Below are 17,856 nucleotides of genomic sequence, written 5' to 3'. Positions count from 1 at the left end.
ATAAATCACGTACCATCACAGCCTCTAGGCCGAGCTGGATGGTAGGAGTATCTTAATTGTGCCATTGGCTAGCCACAGGGTGAATTGATTCTTGGACACGCTCAAGTTAGCGGAAAGTGTGTATCATTTTTCTGTCCTGCTGATTCAGAATCCCGGTGATACACTGTCGTGAGCGCTTTTGCTAGCTAACATTGATACTTGTGCTCCTGTGTAGCCCTTCGCACGCTCAAATTGCGTTGTTTATTAGGCCTCGGATCTGGTGCTGTTCTGTGCTGGCACCATGTCATTCATACCTACAGAGTTTTGCATAAGATCGTCCAACATTTCAGGTGTGAAAGCTAATCGATAATCTCCCACATTTGTCCGCCGCGGGGTCGGCGGCACCACTTCATGTTAACGTGCTACTCAACATTCGATATTCAACATTCAACTGCCACTAGGAAGAGTGCCATCACACCGATCATGGGGTGCACCAACAGCCAACAGCGCCGAGTCCCCAGGACACTTGGGTCAAATTCGCCTGAGCCATCATGTCCTCTTCCTGAAGAGCTTCCAGATTTGAACCCGAAGATTCGGATTCTTCTTCTATAACCGTGGCACTCCGGATCTTGTCGCTTGCTAGGTCACATCTGGCAGGGCCAGTTTGGCCCCTTCCTGAATATCTTCAGGATTCAGACTTCCTTCAAGTCGAAGCCTCGGATTTTTAACGCTTGAATTGTGACGGATGCGACCTTTTCGCTTCCTAGGTCAAGTTTGGCAGAGACAATTTCGTCCATTCCTGAAGATTCGAACTTCCGTCAAGTTAAACTTTTGGATCCCTCCCCTAAAACTATAGCTGTGGCGGTTGGGACCCTGTCGCTTCCTAAGTCAAGTTTGGAGGAGCCAATGTCTCCCTTTCTTGAAGACCCTCAAGATTCAGAGCTGCAAACCGAAGTCTCGGAGTCTTCTAAAACCATAATTGTGCTTGTTGTGTCCGGGATTCTGTCGCTTCTTACTGAGTGGATATGTCACGTTCTGCTCCTCCTTACGCTCAGGGACTTTCTCACTATGTATCAGTCTGTTCTTTCCCGTGGTTTCATGATTCGTTTAGGCTGACTTTTGGATTATGCTTGGCCTGCAAAACCTCCTGGCATGTGGCACCGAGTTCCTCCGACATTCAATGCCCTTTCGAGCTTTATGCTCAGGGTTTTACTGATACCCTGGACTGGATGGAACCATAAGGAAGAGATATGAGAAACCTGTACTGGTACGGAATATCGAACACTGGTGTCATAATTACTTCTCGCAATTCAGATGCACAGCGGATTGACAACAAAATTATAGGGTGGGGCGCTCAAAGGCAAAGATCCCGAGAAGAAGTGTCTTACTGCGGCGGAGAAGCGAAGGGCGGTGACAAGGCTTACAGGCTTCTAGTAAGTGCCCTGCGGCTCCTACAATTTGGGATCCGAGGTTCACTTCACTGCGTCGCTCTCACTCCTACTGCATTGGGAATCGCAGCTCACCTCGGCTCTCTCTTGCACAAGTTGGGGCCGCTATGGGGACTTCCATCCGAAAGCTAGCTGCTTCAATATAGTAAGCATTTCCTTTTGTTCTTGCTACCGCTACTAAGATCGCCGCACCACAGCAAACACAACATTGCTCATTAACATTGCTCTTTGCTCACGGTATCTGCAGTAAAATCAAATAGTCACAACTTTACCGCAGCGCTTATATCTTGTCTAATCCTGCTGAGAAAGAATTTGACACAGTGTAAGCGTTCCGGAAAGTCGTAGTCGTAGGGTCGCGAGTGTAGCCCGCAGGCAGGTGTGTTTTCAACCCTTTGATGTTGTGCGCACTGCGCATTTATTTACATTTGTATAACCCGCAGGTCCATCTCATCCAAGGTAATCGCGGCCATCATTGTGTGACGTGCCCGGACAGCCACAACCGCAACTGCCTCGCCGCACAAGTCAGAATTGAATTGAGGTGCTCACGGTGGGTATTGTAATTTGCTCCTTTCATGGTGATGTCTGGATGGAGTGTAACCGAGTGCGTTTTTGTATCGGGCCCGTTGAGCGCATATGCTTATAATTTTATGATATACAGGCCTATCTACGGTGATTCAGCAGGAGCCATAGTCACTATCGCTCCGCTGTAGACTTATCTGCACCTAATAGTATTCTTTCTGTGTCCTAACTCATCTTGTCTAATTTTCCAATCAAACAAAATTTACGCCAACTCCACCGATAACTTTTCCTGACGGCACGGTGATCAAGCCTACAGATTAACAATAACTCGCATGTCAGTACCAGCGGCTATAGTGTATCGTTGTGAAAGTAGAAACGCTTACAGGCGGAGGATTCTTTTGACAGAAGGGAAAGTCCTGCCATGCAGGTGAGTCATGCTATCAAATCCAGGGAAACCTGATACTCACGCAAATCGGCACACCGCAGCTCTTACAATCTTTATGCCACCAGCAAAGAGTGGGACATTGGGTGGCACCTTCAATGGGCGTAGCAGAAATTGATGATGCTAAAGCAGCAGCAACGGAGAGGATAACTGCAAAAGTGAAACGCATTGTGTATGAGGATGTGACGTGGGATGAAATAAATCTGAAGGGTTAGTAGGAAAACACTTTGCTTTTATACGCTGAAGAGCGTTCTTTATGGTTTTAGGAAGAACCTATACACCGTTTATCCCCTTACTAGCATCACCTCAACGAATGTCCAAGCTTTTTTCTTGTGTGGTTGTGACGCATTCGACCACATGTGCAATACCAGCAGATGCACGCACGTTCACATCTCGGATCCATCTTATATCCTACAAACGATCCCCTTCGGGCGGTAGTGCTACTGTATGTATACTTTTTGTATACTTTCTATTTCACGCGATCAGAGTTGTTCTGACTGTTGGTTGACGATTTTGTGCAGGACAGAAGTTTCGCAGAAAAACGCTGGTCTGATCTGAAGCTTCAAATACTGATAGTGTATGGTGGACGCATGCTAAACCTCCCATGTGCTCACACCGCAATTTTAGGGTTGGTCCGAATTTTCCAATACTTACTACTCATGTACATGCACGAAAGAGAGGAAAGGGGTTACGGCATAGACCAATAGCAAAAAAGTGTAGCAACGTAGCATGTCATGATGCGGAAAGTGAATCAGGGACTCGTACGCTAGCCCTCGAGTGAGTGCGATATCAGGGTTCAGATATGTTCCGTGAGGAAGTATGTAGATGTTATACCCAAAGACCTTGCCTTGCCTTGAGGTTGTACTAGCAATCATTATGATATCCTCTCTGAGGAGCGCACGCAAAGATCCGGGCAATTGCGCAGCACAGCATGACGGGATGAGAACATCCGGGGAATGGCCACTCCGGGGCTATTCCACGTAGACTCTGGGGACAAATTCCGGGGCCAGTCTGGAGCTTCGACAGCTGGCTTCGGGCGGAATTTAAACGCTGCTTGACGGTGGTACTCACGAAACAGCCCGTTCTCAGGCCTCAGGCCTTATGGTCGGCGGTGTGGTGACGGTGTTCTCATATCAATAAATTTGGTCTACCAGTACTCAAGTCGTACATGGTACGAAGAAATCCACAAACACACCGAACCAAACTGCTCTATGCATGAACTAAGTTAAATCACGAATGTTGGGACGGAGACAGGCGAGGAGCTCACATGAGTGGGGGGAAGGTGTCGGGGCACAAGCCTGACAGTCGAGACATAGGTGTACAACAGTGTAGGTCATGCACAAGGGTGGCAGCAGGCACGAGGTGCAGGGGGAGGGCTCGTGTAAGATGGTACGAGAACACACGAGAGGAGGCACTCGATGGTTCAATTAGTGAAAGAGAACAATCATTGCAGGAGAGGGCGGCAGGTGCAGGAGAGCAATAGCAGGCACAAGAAGGTAGCAGGTGTTGGAAATCAGGAGGGTGCAGCAGACTATCCACTGAAGACCATTGCAATAAAATAGCAGAATAAATAAATGAATGTAACTCACAAGTTAGTAGGTAGCGTGAGCGGGTACAGCCTGAAAAGCAGATGGCGGACGGGAGCTCGGCGGGAGGAGCGGCGGGCGCGAGGCGCGAAGGTGATGAGCACATTAATATTGCAACTCCACTCAAACCCCAGCCGTCGAAGCCTTGGAGTACTCTACGTGGAATAGCCCAGATCCCTGATCATGCATCATGACTTTCACGATTGTGACGGGGTGGACACGATTGACACCGAGACACTTGTATTCACGTGATGAACAACACCAATGTACGGTCTCGATTAGCATTTTGATGAATTTCTTGCCTTATCACTTTCAACATAGACCTGCATCTCATGTCATATCATAAATGCTTCACACAATGCAATAGCTAGAACTCCGAGTCTTTGATTCGGGCCTCCCCCCCAAAAGAAAACAATACCCTCATAACTTCGCACCACTCCAATACTCCCTTGCGAACAACCCAGCCTCCCGCTGCATACCCTTCGTACACTCAAGTACTCATGCCCCGCCCCTCCTCCACTACAATCCTCTCAATACTCTCCCTAACCTCCACACCTTCCACGAACTCCAGCGACGTCATCCACAGAACAAGACTTTCTTCCTTCCCCGAAGGCATTGATATCTCCCTCCCAAAAAAATGAAATTCAACAACCCTTCGCAAGGTAGGGAAGTTGGGCGGGTCATGTGTTTCTATGTAGGTATTGAAGGAGGTGGGGCAGTAAAGGAGTGAGAAGAGGAGGAAGCACGAAGGGAAATTCATTTGGTGTAGTCTGGGCAGCCGATTATGGGGTGCGAGCACACTCACCAAACGGTTCAAGCCTCACCTTATGCTGATGTGTGTAATAATCTGACCACAAACTTATTTGCAAGGACTCACAATCAACACAGAGCCTATGCGTATCATTCTGCGCCTTCTAGACCCGTACATAGGCTTCAAGATAACCAAATCTGATCCTCATCATACTATGAGTTTCCGGCCACCAATACACATGAACCATCGCCGCGTCCACCATGACATTCGCGTTGCGTATTGATTCGATCGCCGCCACAGGCCTGCGCACAGACTTACATGCGGAGTCTGCGCCGGATAGAGGAAGAGTAAGCTTGGATGCAACGCCGGTATGCTGCCGAGAGCTCGTTCAGACTTTGCAACTCGCTGAGCCACTTGACGAGGACTGAGGAAACGATATGACTCTTGTCAATTACTTGTCCGACTATCACCTTAGATTCGACATGAGCGATTGGAATATTCCGTCCATGGTTTTTGGGGCGGTATTTTAGCGTTGGCTTCTGCATATGTCAAAATGATGGGCAAAGGGCGCTGCTTTGCAATATGGCTTGCTATGGCAGTGGAGTTGATGCTACACTGAACAACGGGCCTCACCTGGCACACAACATCAGGATTCAGCGTTGATGGTACGATATGGGAGATAACATGTACCTTGGCAAGAAAGGACGTTGCTCGACAATTGACTCCGCCGACGGAGGTTCGACTTTGGGAGATCTACATAGGCACACCAAGCAACATGTTTGTCAAGCCTTACCATAAGGCATCAGCGCTCAACCTTTGCATAGATTCGCAGTCCCTTATAAATGAGGAGCTCTGCATCAGTCAGGGTGGCTTTGGTTAAGGGTTGGAAAGATCGAGATCAATATTAATGCGTGAACGCTGGAGAACGAAATACGCGCGAGTTTATGGCAAGGCTCCATTCAGGTGAAGCGGGTCAAGCAGGACTCCGAGAAAACATTTCACATACATATCTATGTAAATCCAGTATCGAGACTCGAAATATTTTGGCCGTGATCGATCTGTCTGAATATATGTTCATGACCACTCTCCCAAACGCGAGCCTCCCATCCCCCAGGAGATGGCTCTCATGCATGCGTGGGTTGTGCGAGGTGTAGAAAGAAGGAAGGTTCAGAACCATCAATTGTTAGGGGCTGCGCAGGAGACGGTTTTGAATCTCGCAAATGAATATCCTTTTAAAACACTAAACATAACGGACTCGGTGGGTCTTCAGTGCAAGTCCAGTAACAAGTATAGTATCGTAGTGTATGACGCACCCCCAGGTCATGCAAGGGACTGAGGGTAAATTTGAACGAGGGTGGGGAATCACATATATAAGAGACCAGAGGAAAGAGACAAAACGAGGGTAGGTACTTGGAATTACTGTGTATGACAAATTCTAACAATGGGGTGCAGCAATGTAGCGAGCGTGAGTTAAAAGACAAAAAAAAGAGGGTATACTCGATAGTTGATTCAAACAACATTAGCCCCGATCCTCGTCTGCTCGTTTGAAGAAATAAATGGAGCATCCAAGTTCCAGAGTAGGGACTGTCTATTTGAGGTGTCTCGGTCGTCTCCACAACTTACTCAGTGGGTAGAATAGTCCAAGGATGCTCGTCTTGTAGCGAGCTTGCATTTTCTTTGTCTGCTGCAGCTCTGGGCTATGAGTTACTCGGCCCTGTTCAATGTCGGGGCCAACCTCAGAAGCTGGCATCATCGGCGAGGGGGAAACGACTTGAATCTGAACCGAGCTAGGGCGAGCCTGTAGTTTAATCACGTTAAGACATTCCTGTATCCATACCAAGAATGCCTACCCATATTAAAGTAAGTCGATCCTGTTCCAAAAAAAACCGGTCAAAGTAACGCGTCGAGAAACCCGTGGGGCAGACAGCAGTAGTGTAAGGATGATTCGTGATAATGTCTCCATCGTCTTCGTTGAAGCACGTCTGAGCCAGCCGACCGGGTCTGCGGATGAGACGATCTGGTGAATTGCAATCGTAGACATTATCCGAACGTTCCGAGTGAGCAATGGTTCTATTGAAGTCCCAGATGTGCACATAGAAGGAACCCTCGGCAGGGAGTTCTTCCAGCCTTTGTCCAGGTTCAGGGGTACGATCCTGAGGCAGAGCACATGCCATTTTGCTACCGAATACGCTGATTCGGTGGCTTGGATGATGCGGAAAGCAGCGTGCGTATTTGGGTCCCCACTCCGACCAGGGAATCTCGACGGATATCTCTGAGTGTGGCCTTTACTGAGAAAATGGCCATATCGACGACTAAAATCACCTGCAATGAGCGCGACAAGACCTCCAAAACCATGATTTGTGACTCCGTAGAGGTCACGTAGTCGGGCATAAGGTTTGAGCGAGCCGCCGCACCGTGGAACGATGGGGAGGCATGGATCACATAGATCGGTCTGACGCTCATTTGTCCTGGATTGAAATAGATGCCAGGGCGTCGCACGTTCGGAAGAACATACGCAATTCGGCACTGAGGCAGACCATCGAGTTCTGGGAATGTGTACAAGGCCATACGGCCTTCCGGACCGACGACAATGATCCTATGTTCGTCAAGTAGATGGAAACTTGCCTCACTACCACCTAATTCATATAAGGGATACTACTTATGCTTAGTGGCAGAACTTCAAGAATAGAGTGAACTTACACCCTTCGCACGTCCTTTCCTCCAATCTATCACTTGTATGAAGATGTTCGACGCCGATAATCTCCCCAGTGAATTGAAGTCACTCGTGTAATAGAGTACCACTACACGATCCCCACAGATCGCAGGCCGACCCACAAAGTGAAAAAATTGATCAGGTACTATGTAACAAGGATGCTCACACTTCAAGGAAGTGCATGCAGAACCTGGATGTGAACGTTGTGACGAAGCCAACCGAAATGCCACCGAAAAGACGTGGCGATCTTGCCCATGAAGGGCCTCGTACGACGCTGCGACCGCAAGGTCCTGAAGAGGGTCAACGACAACTGATCTCGTGTGAGAGGGCATGTCTGCCAGCAAGGTATATCTCTGCTTCAGACACATCTGGGTTGGTTTGGTGTTTGTATCACACCCCCGAATGAAGAGTCCACAGTCAGCGTACATCCACCAAAGCCCACACTTCACGGATTGCATGTCAAGAGAGTCGTCGGAGATGTCAACCGCCACTGTGACTTCAAAAATGGGGTTCAAATGGAAGTCAGACCGCCACATGGATGCCAATCTCTTGGGTGAATACATCTTGCTAGAAACGTCGACCCAGTCCGAGTTAGGAGTCTCCGTGAAGCCCTGAGCATAGAGCTCGAATAGGCATTGAATGTCGGCGAAATTCTGGGCCACATGCCAGAAGGTTTTGCAGGCCTGGCGTAATCCAAAAGTCGGCCCATAGGAACCATAAAGCCACACGGAAGAACGGACTAATACACAACACGAAAGATCCTTGAAATGAAGGAGAAGTAGAATGTGACATATCAACTCTGCAGGAAGCGAGAATATCCCAACCGATGTGGGTATGGTTTTAGAAGGATCCAGGACTTCAACTTGCAGCTCCGAATTTGTATATTCTTCAGGAAGAGGCCGAATTGGCTTTGCCAAACTTGACCTAGGAAGCGAAAAGGTCCCATCCACTACGGTGATAGTTTTAGAAGAATCCGAGGCTTCAACGTGGAGGAAGTTCGAATCTTGGAGGTCTTCAGGAAGGGGGCAGATTGGCACTGCCAACCTTGACCCAGGTGTCCTGAGGAGGCGCTGGTAGCTGCTGGCGCACCCCATAATCCTGTGAGCGTGTATGATGGCGCTCTTCCCAGAAAGTAGCAGTTGCCAGTTGAATATCGAACGTTGAACAGAATTAGCACGGAGTTCTGTCGCTGACTCCGCGGCGGCCAGATATGCTTGCACGAAAGTTTTACAACTGAAGGTATTAGTCGCAGACATGTTTCTTGCGAGTCTGCGCTACCGCGGGTTGCATATTGCTCTACGTACGGATTGATATATAAACTTCTGAAGTGCGAAAACATATTGCAAGTTTATAATGATTCTGTTGGACTCGGAAGTAATAGAACTCAAGCGAGTTTCGGCCGTAATGCAATAGCTACTTATAGCGCGTTCAAGACTAACGAGTCACAAAGTTTTATGGTGTGTATTTTTGTTCTCTCGACTACTTTCACGATCTCCTATCCTCAACCGTGAAAATGGCCTCAGATGCGCTCTCCAGAGTGCTTGCGAGGTTGCAGAATCTACCTGTGATGTCTCTGCCCACAGATTATCCGCGATCGACTGGTGCTAATAAACTCATCGAAGCCGCTCATCTAGCAGATCTTTCAGAGCAGACATCACTCAGTCTTTTGAAGCTTGCTCTTCATGCCGAGAGCGAAGATGGTGAAGAGGACGATATTAAGACTTCTGAAACTAGACCATCCGCCTTCCATCTACTCCTCTCTGCTTTTCTCGTCCTCTTACACAGGTACACTGGTGATACAGACTTCGTGATTGGCTCCTCCTCTGCTACTGCAAGCTTTCCTTTGATTCTTCGACTTTCAGTGGAGCCATCAGATTCATTCTGGACTATCGTGCGCCGTGTTCAGCACGTCGAACGCGAGGCCGAAGCAGATCTGCTGCCCTATGAGACGATCGTACGGGCTTTACACAAGGACAAAGACGACTCTGTCGAGGCATCCCGTCCCCTTTTCCGTGTCCGTTTCTTCGATGAAACAGATCAGCCACGGGATAACTTTATCCGATCAACTAGCTTAACGTCCGATCTTACCATCTTCGTCACCCGACCCCCTACTACTACACGCGCCTCCTTGGCTCCCCACATTTCCCTTCGAATCCTCTTTAACTCGTTGCTTTTCACATCCGCCCGCATATCGTTTATCGTCGATCAGCTCTCTGTACTTCTAAGGAAGGTGTCCACTAATCCAACTGCGGCGGTCGGTGCTGTTCCTCTCTTGACGGCTGCCCAACGCGAACGCTTGCCCAACCCAACAGCGAATTTACATTGGTGTGACTGGAAGGGAGCCATCACAGATGTTTTTTCTCATAATGCACAGAATTGGCCTGATAGGTCGTGCATCATTCAAAGTATACCTGCATCGATTCCTAGCGAACCGCAGACGAGGCGAACATTCACTTACGGAGACATTCGGAGAGCCTCCAACATCCTAGCGCACCATCTCCTAGCGGGTGGTGTGAAGAGGGAAGAAGTCATCATGATCTACGCACATCGTAGTGTCGAGCTAGTCGTAGCAGTCATGGCAGTTCTTAAAAGCGGTGCGACATTCTCGGTCATAGGTATGATCTTTTGTGTTTTTTTTTACTTCATTTGTGACCCGAGTCAGATCCTGCATATCCGCCTTCACGGCAGATAATATACCTTCGGGTAGCTCAACCTCGTGGCCTTGTTGTCCTCTCAGGTGCTGGCAAAATTTCACCTTCTGTGCGCGAATTCCTATCCGGGGAACTCAAAATCCGTGTGGAGGTACCCGCGCTCGAATTTTCTCACACAAGTCAAATACTCGGAGGCGCGAACGACGGAATCGATGTTTTGAAGGCGCAGGTCCGTCTCGCAGAAACGGATCCTAATGTTATTTTAGGTCCTGACAGCATCGGCACGCTGTCCTTCACCAGTGGAAGCACTGGCATCCCCAAGGGTGTTCGAGGACGCCATTACAGTCTCACGCATTTCTTCCCTTGGATGGGCAACCGCTTCCTACTCACTGAAACTTCCAAGTTCACAATGCTAAGCGGGATCGCCCACGATCCCATCCAACGTGATAGTACGTACTATATTTTCAAGCAGATACATCCGTTGATGAGGTTAACGTTACAGTTTTCACGCCCCTCTTCTTGGGTGCAGAGCTTCATGTACCCACCGCGGAAGACATCGGTACACCCGGCCGTCTCGCAGAATGGATGGACGACAGCAAGGTTACAGTCACGCACCTAACCCCTGCCATGGGTCAGCTACTCTCTGCACAAGCAACGCGCCAGATCCCATCCCTACAGAACGCATTCTTCGTCGGTGACGTCCTAACCAAGCGCGATTGCCTCCGCCTCCAAGCTCTCGCCCCAAATGTGCAGATCATCAATATGTACGGCACAACAGAGACGCAACGCGCTGTATCTTACTTCGCGATTCCACCCTTATCCGTGGACGCGACTTTCCTCGCCACTCAGAAGGACATCATGCCAGCTGGAGAGGGCATGATTGACGTGCAGCTCCTTGTTGTCAATCGCAGTGACAGAAATGTCCCTTGCGCAGTGGGAGAGGTCGGAGAGATTTATGTGCGATCTGGAGGCTTAGCGGAGGGATACCTCGATACCGAAGCTACCGCCGAGAAGTTCGTTAGCAATTGGTTCTCTCCTTCCACTTTACCCTGGAGGGACACAATTTTACACCCACCTCAGGGCCTCGCTGGGCCCGAGTCACGTCATTGGAAGGGCATCCGTGACCGGATGTACCGTTCGGGCGATCTTGGTCGATATCTCCCTGATGGACGCGTTGAGTGTACAGGGCGTGCAGATGACCAAGTCAAGATCCGTGGTTTCAGGATTGAGCTTGGGGAGATCGATACGTTGATGAGCCAGCACCCGCTTGTGCGAGAAAACGTCACACTCGTGCGGAGAGACAAGGACGAGGAAAAGATCCTTGTCAGTTACTTCGTGCCTTTGCAAAGTTCGAATCTGGATGGATTTGCCAGCGAGCTCACAGAGGATGACGAAGAGGTTGATGGCAAGAGTCCAAAGTATAGACGGCTCATCAAGGATATTAGAGAGCACCTCAAAAAGAAACTGCCTAGTTACAGCATACCATCATGTAGGATTGATCGTTGCCTTGCTCCACTTCCTTTACTTAGCTCTCTTTCTACAGTGTTCGTTCCGCTGCATCGTATGCCCCTCAACCCTAATGGCAAAATAGACAAACCCGCACTTCCCTTCCCCGATACGGCACATGCCCACGCTGTGCACTCCGAACCCAAAAAGACTGTTAACAGGCGCACAGCGAGCCCCACCGAACAAACCATGCGCACTATCTGGGCTAGTATCCTCCCGAACGCGCCCACGCCTATCCCCCTCGACGAAAGCTTTTTTGACCTGGGCGGTCACTCCATCCTTGCCACGCGTCTCATTTTCGAGATCCGCAAAATCTTCGTTGTCGAAGCTCCACTTGGCCTTATCTTCGACCAGCCAACTATCACGGGCCTCGCTTGTGCGCTAGATGCGCTTCGTGATCCGGACTTTGGTATCGCTTACGCGGACGCTGAGACGCGCCCTGCGACGCCTGTCAAGGCGTCCGTGAAATTGAATCCTGCTATTCAGTACGGACAGGACTATGAGACGCTCGTTCAACGCTTGCAACCCTCGTACTCGCCGATATCTGAGGACTTCAAGTCGGGTGCTGTAACTGTGTTCTTGACGGGTTCTACTGGTTATCTCGGGGCTTTTGTGTTACGCGATCTCCTCCAGCGCCTTGATAGGGTTCGGAAGGTCATTTGTCTCGTACGCGCGCCCAGCGTCGAACAAGGTGTGGCGCGCCTTAGAGAAGGGTCCAATGATCGAGGCGTTTGGGATGAGCAGTGGTTCACCTCGGGTAGACTGGAGGTGGTGGTTGGAGACCTTGGCCTTGATTTGTTCGGTATGGGCGATGAAGTCTGGTCACGAGTCGCTGCTGAGGCGGACGTCATCTTGCACAATGGTGCCCTGGTGAGCTACTCTACCTTTTCGCATGCATGCGATGATATCTAACGATGTGTTGCGCAGGTGCATTGGGTGTACCCGTACGAGAGGCTTCGTGCACCGAACGTGATCGGTACCTTGACTGCTGTGGAACTTGCCTCGACGAAAAAGCAAAAGCTGCTTGTTTTCGTTTCATCCACATCGGCGATCGACACCGAGCACTATGTGCGGTTGTCCGACACTCTAGCACAGTCTCAAGACTCGCGGGGAGGTATTCCGGAAGATGATGACCTGGATGGTGCAAAAGTGGGTCTGAAGTCCGGCTATGGGCAGAGCAAGTGGGTATCGGAGAAGCTGCTCTTTGAAGCTGGTAGGAGGGGCTTACGGGGCCATATCGTGCGGCCCGGTTATATTGTTGGCGACTCTCACACTGCAGGTATGAAACTCCTCTTCTGTGAGATGTTGACAGATTGATTGCGGCGCCTCATAGTGACCAACACCGACGACTTTATTTGGCGCATGGTCAAGGGATGCGTCCAGCTCGGCCTTGTCCCAGATATCAACAACACCGTGAACATGGTGCCTGTGGATCATGTTGCTCGTTGCACTGCCCTCGCTGCCGTGGAGCCCCTGCCAAATGCTGCGCAAAGCGTACTGCACATCACTGCGGTGCCTCCCCCGACATTCAACAACATCCTCTCGTCATTGGCCGAGTATGGGTTCCCTACACAGCAATGCGAGTATCTCATATGGCGTCGCAAGCTGGAGCAGCACGTCATGGAGGCCCAAGATAACGCTCTTTTCCCCCTCCTCCATTTCGTTCTCGATGACTTACCGACGAGTACGAAAGCTCCCGAGCTTGACGCCACTAACACTATGGCGTTGTTGCACTCCCAAGGGCAGCAGTGCACGTTCACTGTTTCAGATCAGCTGATGGGAAGGTACCTTGCGTGGTTAGTCGGAGCGGGATTCTTGCCAGCGCCGTCTTCGTCAGCACCAAACAAGATATTGCCGCAGTTAGCTAATGGTGCCGTCATCAAAGCTGCAGGCCGGAGTGGTGCTTAAGTGGCAGGTTGGATATGCAATTTATTCATGCTGTTTTTGGTGTTTTCGTGTGAAGAACGACGAGAAAGACTGTCGTATTGCCTCCGAGTCGTTCTGCGATGAAAGTTGTAAGACGCGACATTCACAAGTCGGCATCTGGTGAGCACATGATTGGTCGTTTGCCTACCCGTGGTCCGTGGATGAACCTTTGGGCTAAACCTTTCCGAGATGTGACTTGAAGACAAGACTAGATGTAGATACATTGATAGGGGACTAACGAGTGTTTGATGTTGTCTCTTGCTTCGGAACTTGGGGTCGCGCATCGACAACGAAGGCCTTGCTTGCAGCTGTAAAGCATAATTGTTCCTATGCGGTATAGTTACCTGTGAGTTCCAGGAAAGGTGCTATGCTGGACCTTGAAGTTGGCAAGGAATACCAGAGATCTGGATAAACAAGTTTTTTATACTAGGCAAGACAATTGGAAAGTGCCTATTTCATCGTTCCTAGTCCTCTTTCTCACTTCCGACACTAGGGTGTGTTTGGCACCGATATTGCAATAATTCAGGTGTTGGATTATGCACACACGGTGTATCGCTATGATGGGCCATGATAAGTTTGTTTGAGTAAGTTTTAGACTGAGTACGGTTTGCAAGAGCTCTGAGTACTATTGTGCAGTCATGCTTCCAATGCGGTATACGACAAGGTTAGCATATCACCGCGGACTCGGACAAGACGCTTAAATCTTCGAGGGTGATGGATGACGAGAAAGACATCGCCTTTAAAAAAGATAGATATTTGTGATTTAGTTCAGACCTCTTGTAGCCAATCACTGATTCATGATAGATCAGGTGAGGTCGGACGCAGATGTCCAACTCAGTGCTCTAGAGGTGCGGTACTGGACTTAAACGTACACCTTACCACCACAGCCCGGTGCAAATCGCAGCAAGCGAATCAACCGTCGGAAGCTTTGCTGGCAGGGGTTCGGCATATGGTGGAGCAAGAAACTTAAACAAGCAAGGTGACTATTCCCCACAGTGGTGCTTGTGATCGTCTCCACATGACCTCGGTGAACAAACAACGATGTGCATCTGACATGCCACCGCACATTGAGCGGTTCTTGGAATGCATATGAAAGCTGTCGTGCGCGAGTGTCGGTAACATGTGCTCGGCAATTGGAAGGCTAGACCGTGTAGAAAAGCCCATCAACCGGTTATCTATAGCCTGTAGTATATATTGTCAAGGGGAGACAAGCTAGATGGGCGCTGATTATCGAAAGGAATTTACTAAAATAAGCGGCTATGTCTAAAGATAGTGCACATATGTCATGTGCATGATCGATCACTCGACGCTTCCTTTATAAGCTTGTTTTAACGTTTGTGACTCCCTGAGGCACCCGTCAATGTTGTGACTTAGCTAATTGCCCGCATCTCACGCCAAAAGGTTAACTAACCACTGCGTTGGATCGGCTACGGGGGGTTACAGGCTATTGAGGAACAAGATCGCTTAATAAGTTGGTCAATTTTCCATTGCCTATGTACTCAGGTCTTTCACCCATTCACCGATTCAAATTCTAATGCCTTGCCAATCATCCTCTTAATCTTGCCTCCCTAAGCTGCTTCAACGCGAAGCGTCCTGTCCATCGATCTTCGCCATCAACTCACTCACATACAGTCGTTCCCACATTTACATTTACTTTTTTTTTTATCTACGTCGTCCCCCATCCTAATTCGAATCCGCGACCGCTGCCCAACTTACGCAACAATTATATCCGCAACTCCATACCGACTAACCTTGATCTGAATTTTCTGGTTCATTTCATAGATGAAAGAACTTGCGGTCGTGGAAAACCAAGCAACGGAGAAGTATCTGCGGATAGCATCAATCTCCATTGCATTATATGAGTAAGGTTTTTTTCCAGCCACGGTACCGTGGTCATGACCGATTTTCTTTAGTTATATCATTACCCTCCCTGCAGAATGGCGGTTTTACCGAAGCCAATCGTCACTTTTTCGTCTCCGGTATGTACATACAGGTATTCGCGTACCACCACTGACAACCGCAATCCGACAGCCTTGCTTGCATCTTATTCATTCTCATACGGTACGTCTGTCCTCATCCCATCGTGCAACTTTTCGCTGACTTTTATGAAGCTATGGTAGTATCATGGTCATGATACTCAGTAATTACGGAGTCTTCTCCACTGGTTTCACACAAGAAACGTGTAAACATTACTATATGGTTGCGCCTGTCTTCAAAGGTCTGTCCTATCGACGTTCACCTACCAATACTCTATTCACACATGTTGTAGTTATGCAGACTATGATATCACAAGTCATCCTAGGTGTCAGGTGTGTCCTGTGGGCAGCCGGCTCTACAGAATTTTACGTCATATAGGACATTCAATATTGCAAGGAGGGATAGGCGGATAGGAATTACACTAGTGGTGCTATACTTCCTCTCAATTTCGGTGTGTTGTTACGACTCCTGTGTAACATCTCTCTTACCTAGTTTAGCTGGAGTGGTTCACCAATATGTTCAACCGGATACGTGAGCTCTGGCCCATATTTTGATCTCGAGTTCATGTTGACATCAGAACCAACAGCTGTCGTTGTTAGTGTAAGTCAATGTTCCTCGTAACATGATTCACGCAAACAGCGTAGTTTTTAGGGAAAGTAAGTGGTGCCTGTACCAATGTGTTGTTCAAAACCTCATGAATCACAGTTGCACTCCAGGAAATTCTGGTAAAATACTGTCGGCATGGTTCTACTACACCGTTTCGATGTTGTATGACCTTGCAGTATTGACCATCTCCACCGTATATCTTCTGCGCTACAATCCTCTCAGCAACAGGTGCGTACACCTATCCTCTTCCTCAACGATTAGAGTTGCTGACCTATTGCTAGACTGGAACAGCTGGTACGGGTGTAAGTCCCTCGATACTCTCAAAATAATGCAGAGTCGCTCATCTTGCTCAGCCTGATCTATGACGGCATTGGATATTTCGTCGTGCTGACAGGTGGGTATGCTCTACTTGTGCTTGGCACACCACTGAGTAGTATTTCATCAGGATCGAACATATTAAACATTGTCCTTTATCATACATCCAATATCCAGACCCAGGTACGGCTTATATACCATGGTTCATGGAAGCTTAGTGCGCTTATGTTGATCTCATCCTATTAGGCCGCAGGGTAGGTTTTGCAATGTCCATCACAGGATTGCTCACAGGGAACCACTAGGGCATCAATAGGTTTTGCTGTAATATGGATTATGAGCCAACGGATTCTCATCCATCTGCGAGGTGCGCACCACTCTAGAATTTTACTGCTCTTACGCTGAAGTTCACTCGTTCCGTTGTTCCTCCGCTCCCATTACATACAGAGCTCTCAGAAGCAGAGAACCGACGTTTGGACAACATAGTCGCCGCGCGTTCCCCACAAAATGCTCGAGACGTGGTGTCCGCTATCCGTTCTCCGCTCAGCCCCAAAAATCATATTGATCCTGAATTTGGACTCAGATCGTTCGATGGTGTGCGCACTGATGACATGGAACTTGACATATGTACATGTGTCAAGCCCTTGGTGACTTTAGACCACACGGATGAATGTGGGGTTTCTAGTTCATGGGATAATCCGATGGAAAATTGAATCTGGGCGTGGATGTGCAACTTCGCTGTTAATATATGTAACGCTATCTGCAGTGATATAGCATTCTAGGCAATATATACATGTCATGTAATATGCAAGCACTAGACTGATTTACTTGTTTTGAAGAAATGGACATATGCATGCTACCTGTTTTGTACAAGTAGAAGGAAACACTCTTCGATGCTGCCGCTGCGAGGAATGAAACAACAGTCCTTTGTCAAATTGCGAAGGGCAGACTGCAGAAACAAGTTTAATTTCACCTGGAAGGGTAACACACCCGCGAAGATAGGGACACTGTCCAAACAAACTGAGGGAGAACAGTGGCTTGTGTAGGTCATAGGAATGATGCATTCCGCCCGACGTTCACTGGTTCCGGAGGAAAATAAACTGAAAGCTTTGTGAGTCGTTACGCATTTGTAAGGAGATACGCGGCTAGGCACCGAGTTGAGCCATGATGGTCTTCCGGGTCGGTGTCAATAATCGTTTGTTCGTTACAGAAGTAGATGAAATTTGCCTGACTCCTACCTTTTTGACGAAAGGGATACTGCTTATGCTGAGCGACAGTATTTTATCATCGGTGAACATATGTCCTTCAGCCCTGAGTTCCGTCAACGAGCAGTCATCGCTGCATGTGCCAGCATGCGCGGGTACGGTGTGGCCCGGGGGATGGCGGGAGTTATTCTGTTGGGCCACAGGGTGAATGGAACACCTTGGCAGATCGGAGGAA

At 48.9% G+C, this 17,856-nt stretch overlaps 4 protein-coding genes across 4 annotated transcripts; 2 read left to right on the top strand and 2 right to left on the bottom strand.

Annotated features, from left to right (window-relative positions):
- Nucleotides 1-4,227: 4,227 nt before the first annotated feature.
- BJ212DRAFT_1372612 (uncharacterized protein) lies at nucleotides 4,228-5,230 on the bottom strand. The gene is made up of 3 exons (XM_041336337.1): nucleotides 5,148-5,230; nucleotides 4,863-5,093; nucleotides 4,228-4,809 (listed from the first exon to the last, which is right to left on the bottom strand). The coding sequence occupies exon 3, from the start codon at nucleotides 4,732-4,734 to the stop codon at nucleotides 4,465-4,467; it is 270 nt and encodes an 89-aa protein (XP_041190133.1). The 5' UTR covers nucleotides 4,735-4,809; nucleotides 4,863-5,093; nucleotides 5,148-5,230; the 3' UTR covers nucleotides 4,228-4,464.
- Nucleotides 5,231-5,911: 681 nt separating this feature from the next.
- On the bottom strand, nucleotides 5,912-8,915 carry BJ212DRAFT_1372610 (uncharacterized protein). Its single transcript, XM_041336336.1, is given in 4 exon segments — nucleotides 5,912-6,550; nucleotides 6,576-6,995; nucleotides 7,015-7,380; nucleotides 7,426-8,915. The coding sequence occupies 4 exon segments, from the start codon at nucleotides 8,692-8,694 to the stop codon at nucleotides 6,314-6,316; spliced, it is 2,292 nt and encodes a 763-aa protein (XP_041190132.1). The 5' UTR covers nucleotides 8,695-8,915; the 3' UTR covers nucleotides 5,912-6,313.
- On the top strand, nucleotides 8,830-13,779 carry BJ212DRAFT_485578 (alpha-aminoadipate reductase Lys1p). Its single transcript, XM_041343315.1, has 6 exons — nucleotides 8,830-10,053; nucleotides 10,101-10,538; nucleotides 10,592-11,578; nucleotides 11,633-12,465; nucleotides 12,523-12,874; nucleotides 12,929-13,779. The coding sequence occupies exons 1-6, from the start codon at nucleotides 8,952-8,954 to the stop codon at nucleotides 13,501-13,503; spliced, it is 4,287 nt and encodes a 1,428-aa protein (XP_041190131.1). The 5' UTR covers nucleotides 8,830-8,951; the 3' UTR covers nucleotides 13,504-13,779.
- Nucleotides 13,780-14,854: 1,075 nt separating this feature from the next.
- On the top strand, nucleotides 14,855-17,185 carry BJ212DRAFT_485364 (uncharacterized protein). Its single transcript, XM_041343314.1, has 16 exons — nucleotides 14,855-15,383; nucleotides 15,435-15,500; nucleotides 15,553-15,582; nucleotides 15,633-15,739; nucleotides 15,791-15,830; nucleotides 15,877-15,949; nucleotides 15,996-16,029; nucleotides 16,085-16,092; nucleotides 16,150-16,154; nucleotides 16,204-16,332; nucleotides 16,386-16,398; nucleotides 16,597-16,602; nucleotides 16,666-16,673; nucleotides 16,722-16,783; nucleotides 16,864-16,939; nucleotides 17,000-17,185. The coding sequence occupies exons 1-16, from the start codon at nucleotides 15,304-15,306 to the stop codon at nucleotides 17,127-17,129; spliced, it is 867 nt and encodes a 288-aa protein (XP_041190130.1). The 5' UTR covers nucleotides 14,855-15,303; the 3' UTR covers nucleotides 17,130-17,185.
- The last annotated feature ends 671 nt before the right edge of the window (nucleotides 17,186-17,856 follow it).

Source organism: Suillus subaureus (genome assembly GCF_016647635.1).
Source record: "Suillus subaureus strain MN1 chromosome Unknown BJ212scaffold_28, whole genome shotgun sequence".
NCBI classification, from domain to species: Eukaryota; Fungi; Basidiomycota; class Agaricomycetes; order Boletales; family Suillaceae; genus Suillus; species Suillus subaureus.
Note: the sequence above shows the minus strand (reverse complement) of the source record. Positions and strands in the feature narration are given on the sequence as shown.

What these genes read in the sequence shown, in the direction of transcription:
- BJ212DRAFT_1372610 (XM_041336336.1), bottom strand. Translation starts at nt 8,694, where the DNA reads ATGTCTGCGACTAATACCTTCAGTTGTAAAACTTTCGTGCAAGCATAT. An exon ending in GGAAAGGACGTGCGAAGGGT is followed by an intron (nt 7,381 to 7,425) that starts GTAAGTTCACTC and finishes AAGCATAAGTAG; the next exon opens with TATCCCTTATATGAATTAGG. An exon ending in ATCGACTTACTTTAATATGG is followed by an intron (nt 6,551 to 6,575) that starts GTAGGCATTCTT and finishes GTATGGATACAG; the next exon opens with GAATGTCTTAACGTGATTAA.
- BJ212DRAFT_485578 (XM_041343315.1), top strand. Translation starts at nt 8,952, where the DNA reads ATGGCCTCAGATGCGCTCTCCAGAGTGCTTGCGAGGTTGCAGAATCTA. An exon ending in CGATCCCATCCAACGTGATA is followed by an intron (nt 10,539 to 10,591) that starts GTACGTACTATA and finishes TTAACGTTACAG; the next exon opens with TTTTCACGCCCCTCTTCTTG. An exon ending in TCTTGCACAATGGTGCCCTG is followed by an intron (nt 12,466 to 12,522) that starts GTGAGCTACTCT and finishes TGTGTTGCGCAG; the next exon opens with GTGCATTGGGTGTACCCGTA.
- BJ212DRAFT_485364 (XM_041343314.1), top strand. Translation starts at nt 15,304, where the DNA reads ATGAAAGAACTTGCGGTCGTGGAAAACCAAGCAACGGAGAAGTATCTG. An exon ending in ATCTCCATTGCATTATATGA is followed by an intron (nt 15,384 to 15,434) that starts GTAAGGTTTTTT and finishes GATTTTCTTTAG; the next exon opens with TTATATCATTACCCTCCCTG. An exon ending in CAAGTCATCCTAGGTGTCAG is followed by an intron (nt 15,831 to 15,876) that starts GTGTGTCCTGTG and finishes TACGTCATATAG; the next exon opens with GACATTCAATATTGCAAGGA.
- BJ212DRAFT_1372612 (XM_041336337.1), bottom strand. Translation starts at nt 4,734, where the DNA reads ATGAATTTCCCTTCGTGCTTCCTCCTCTTCTCACTCCTTTACTGCCCC.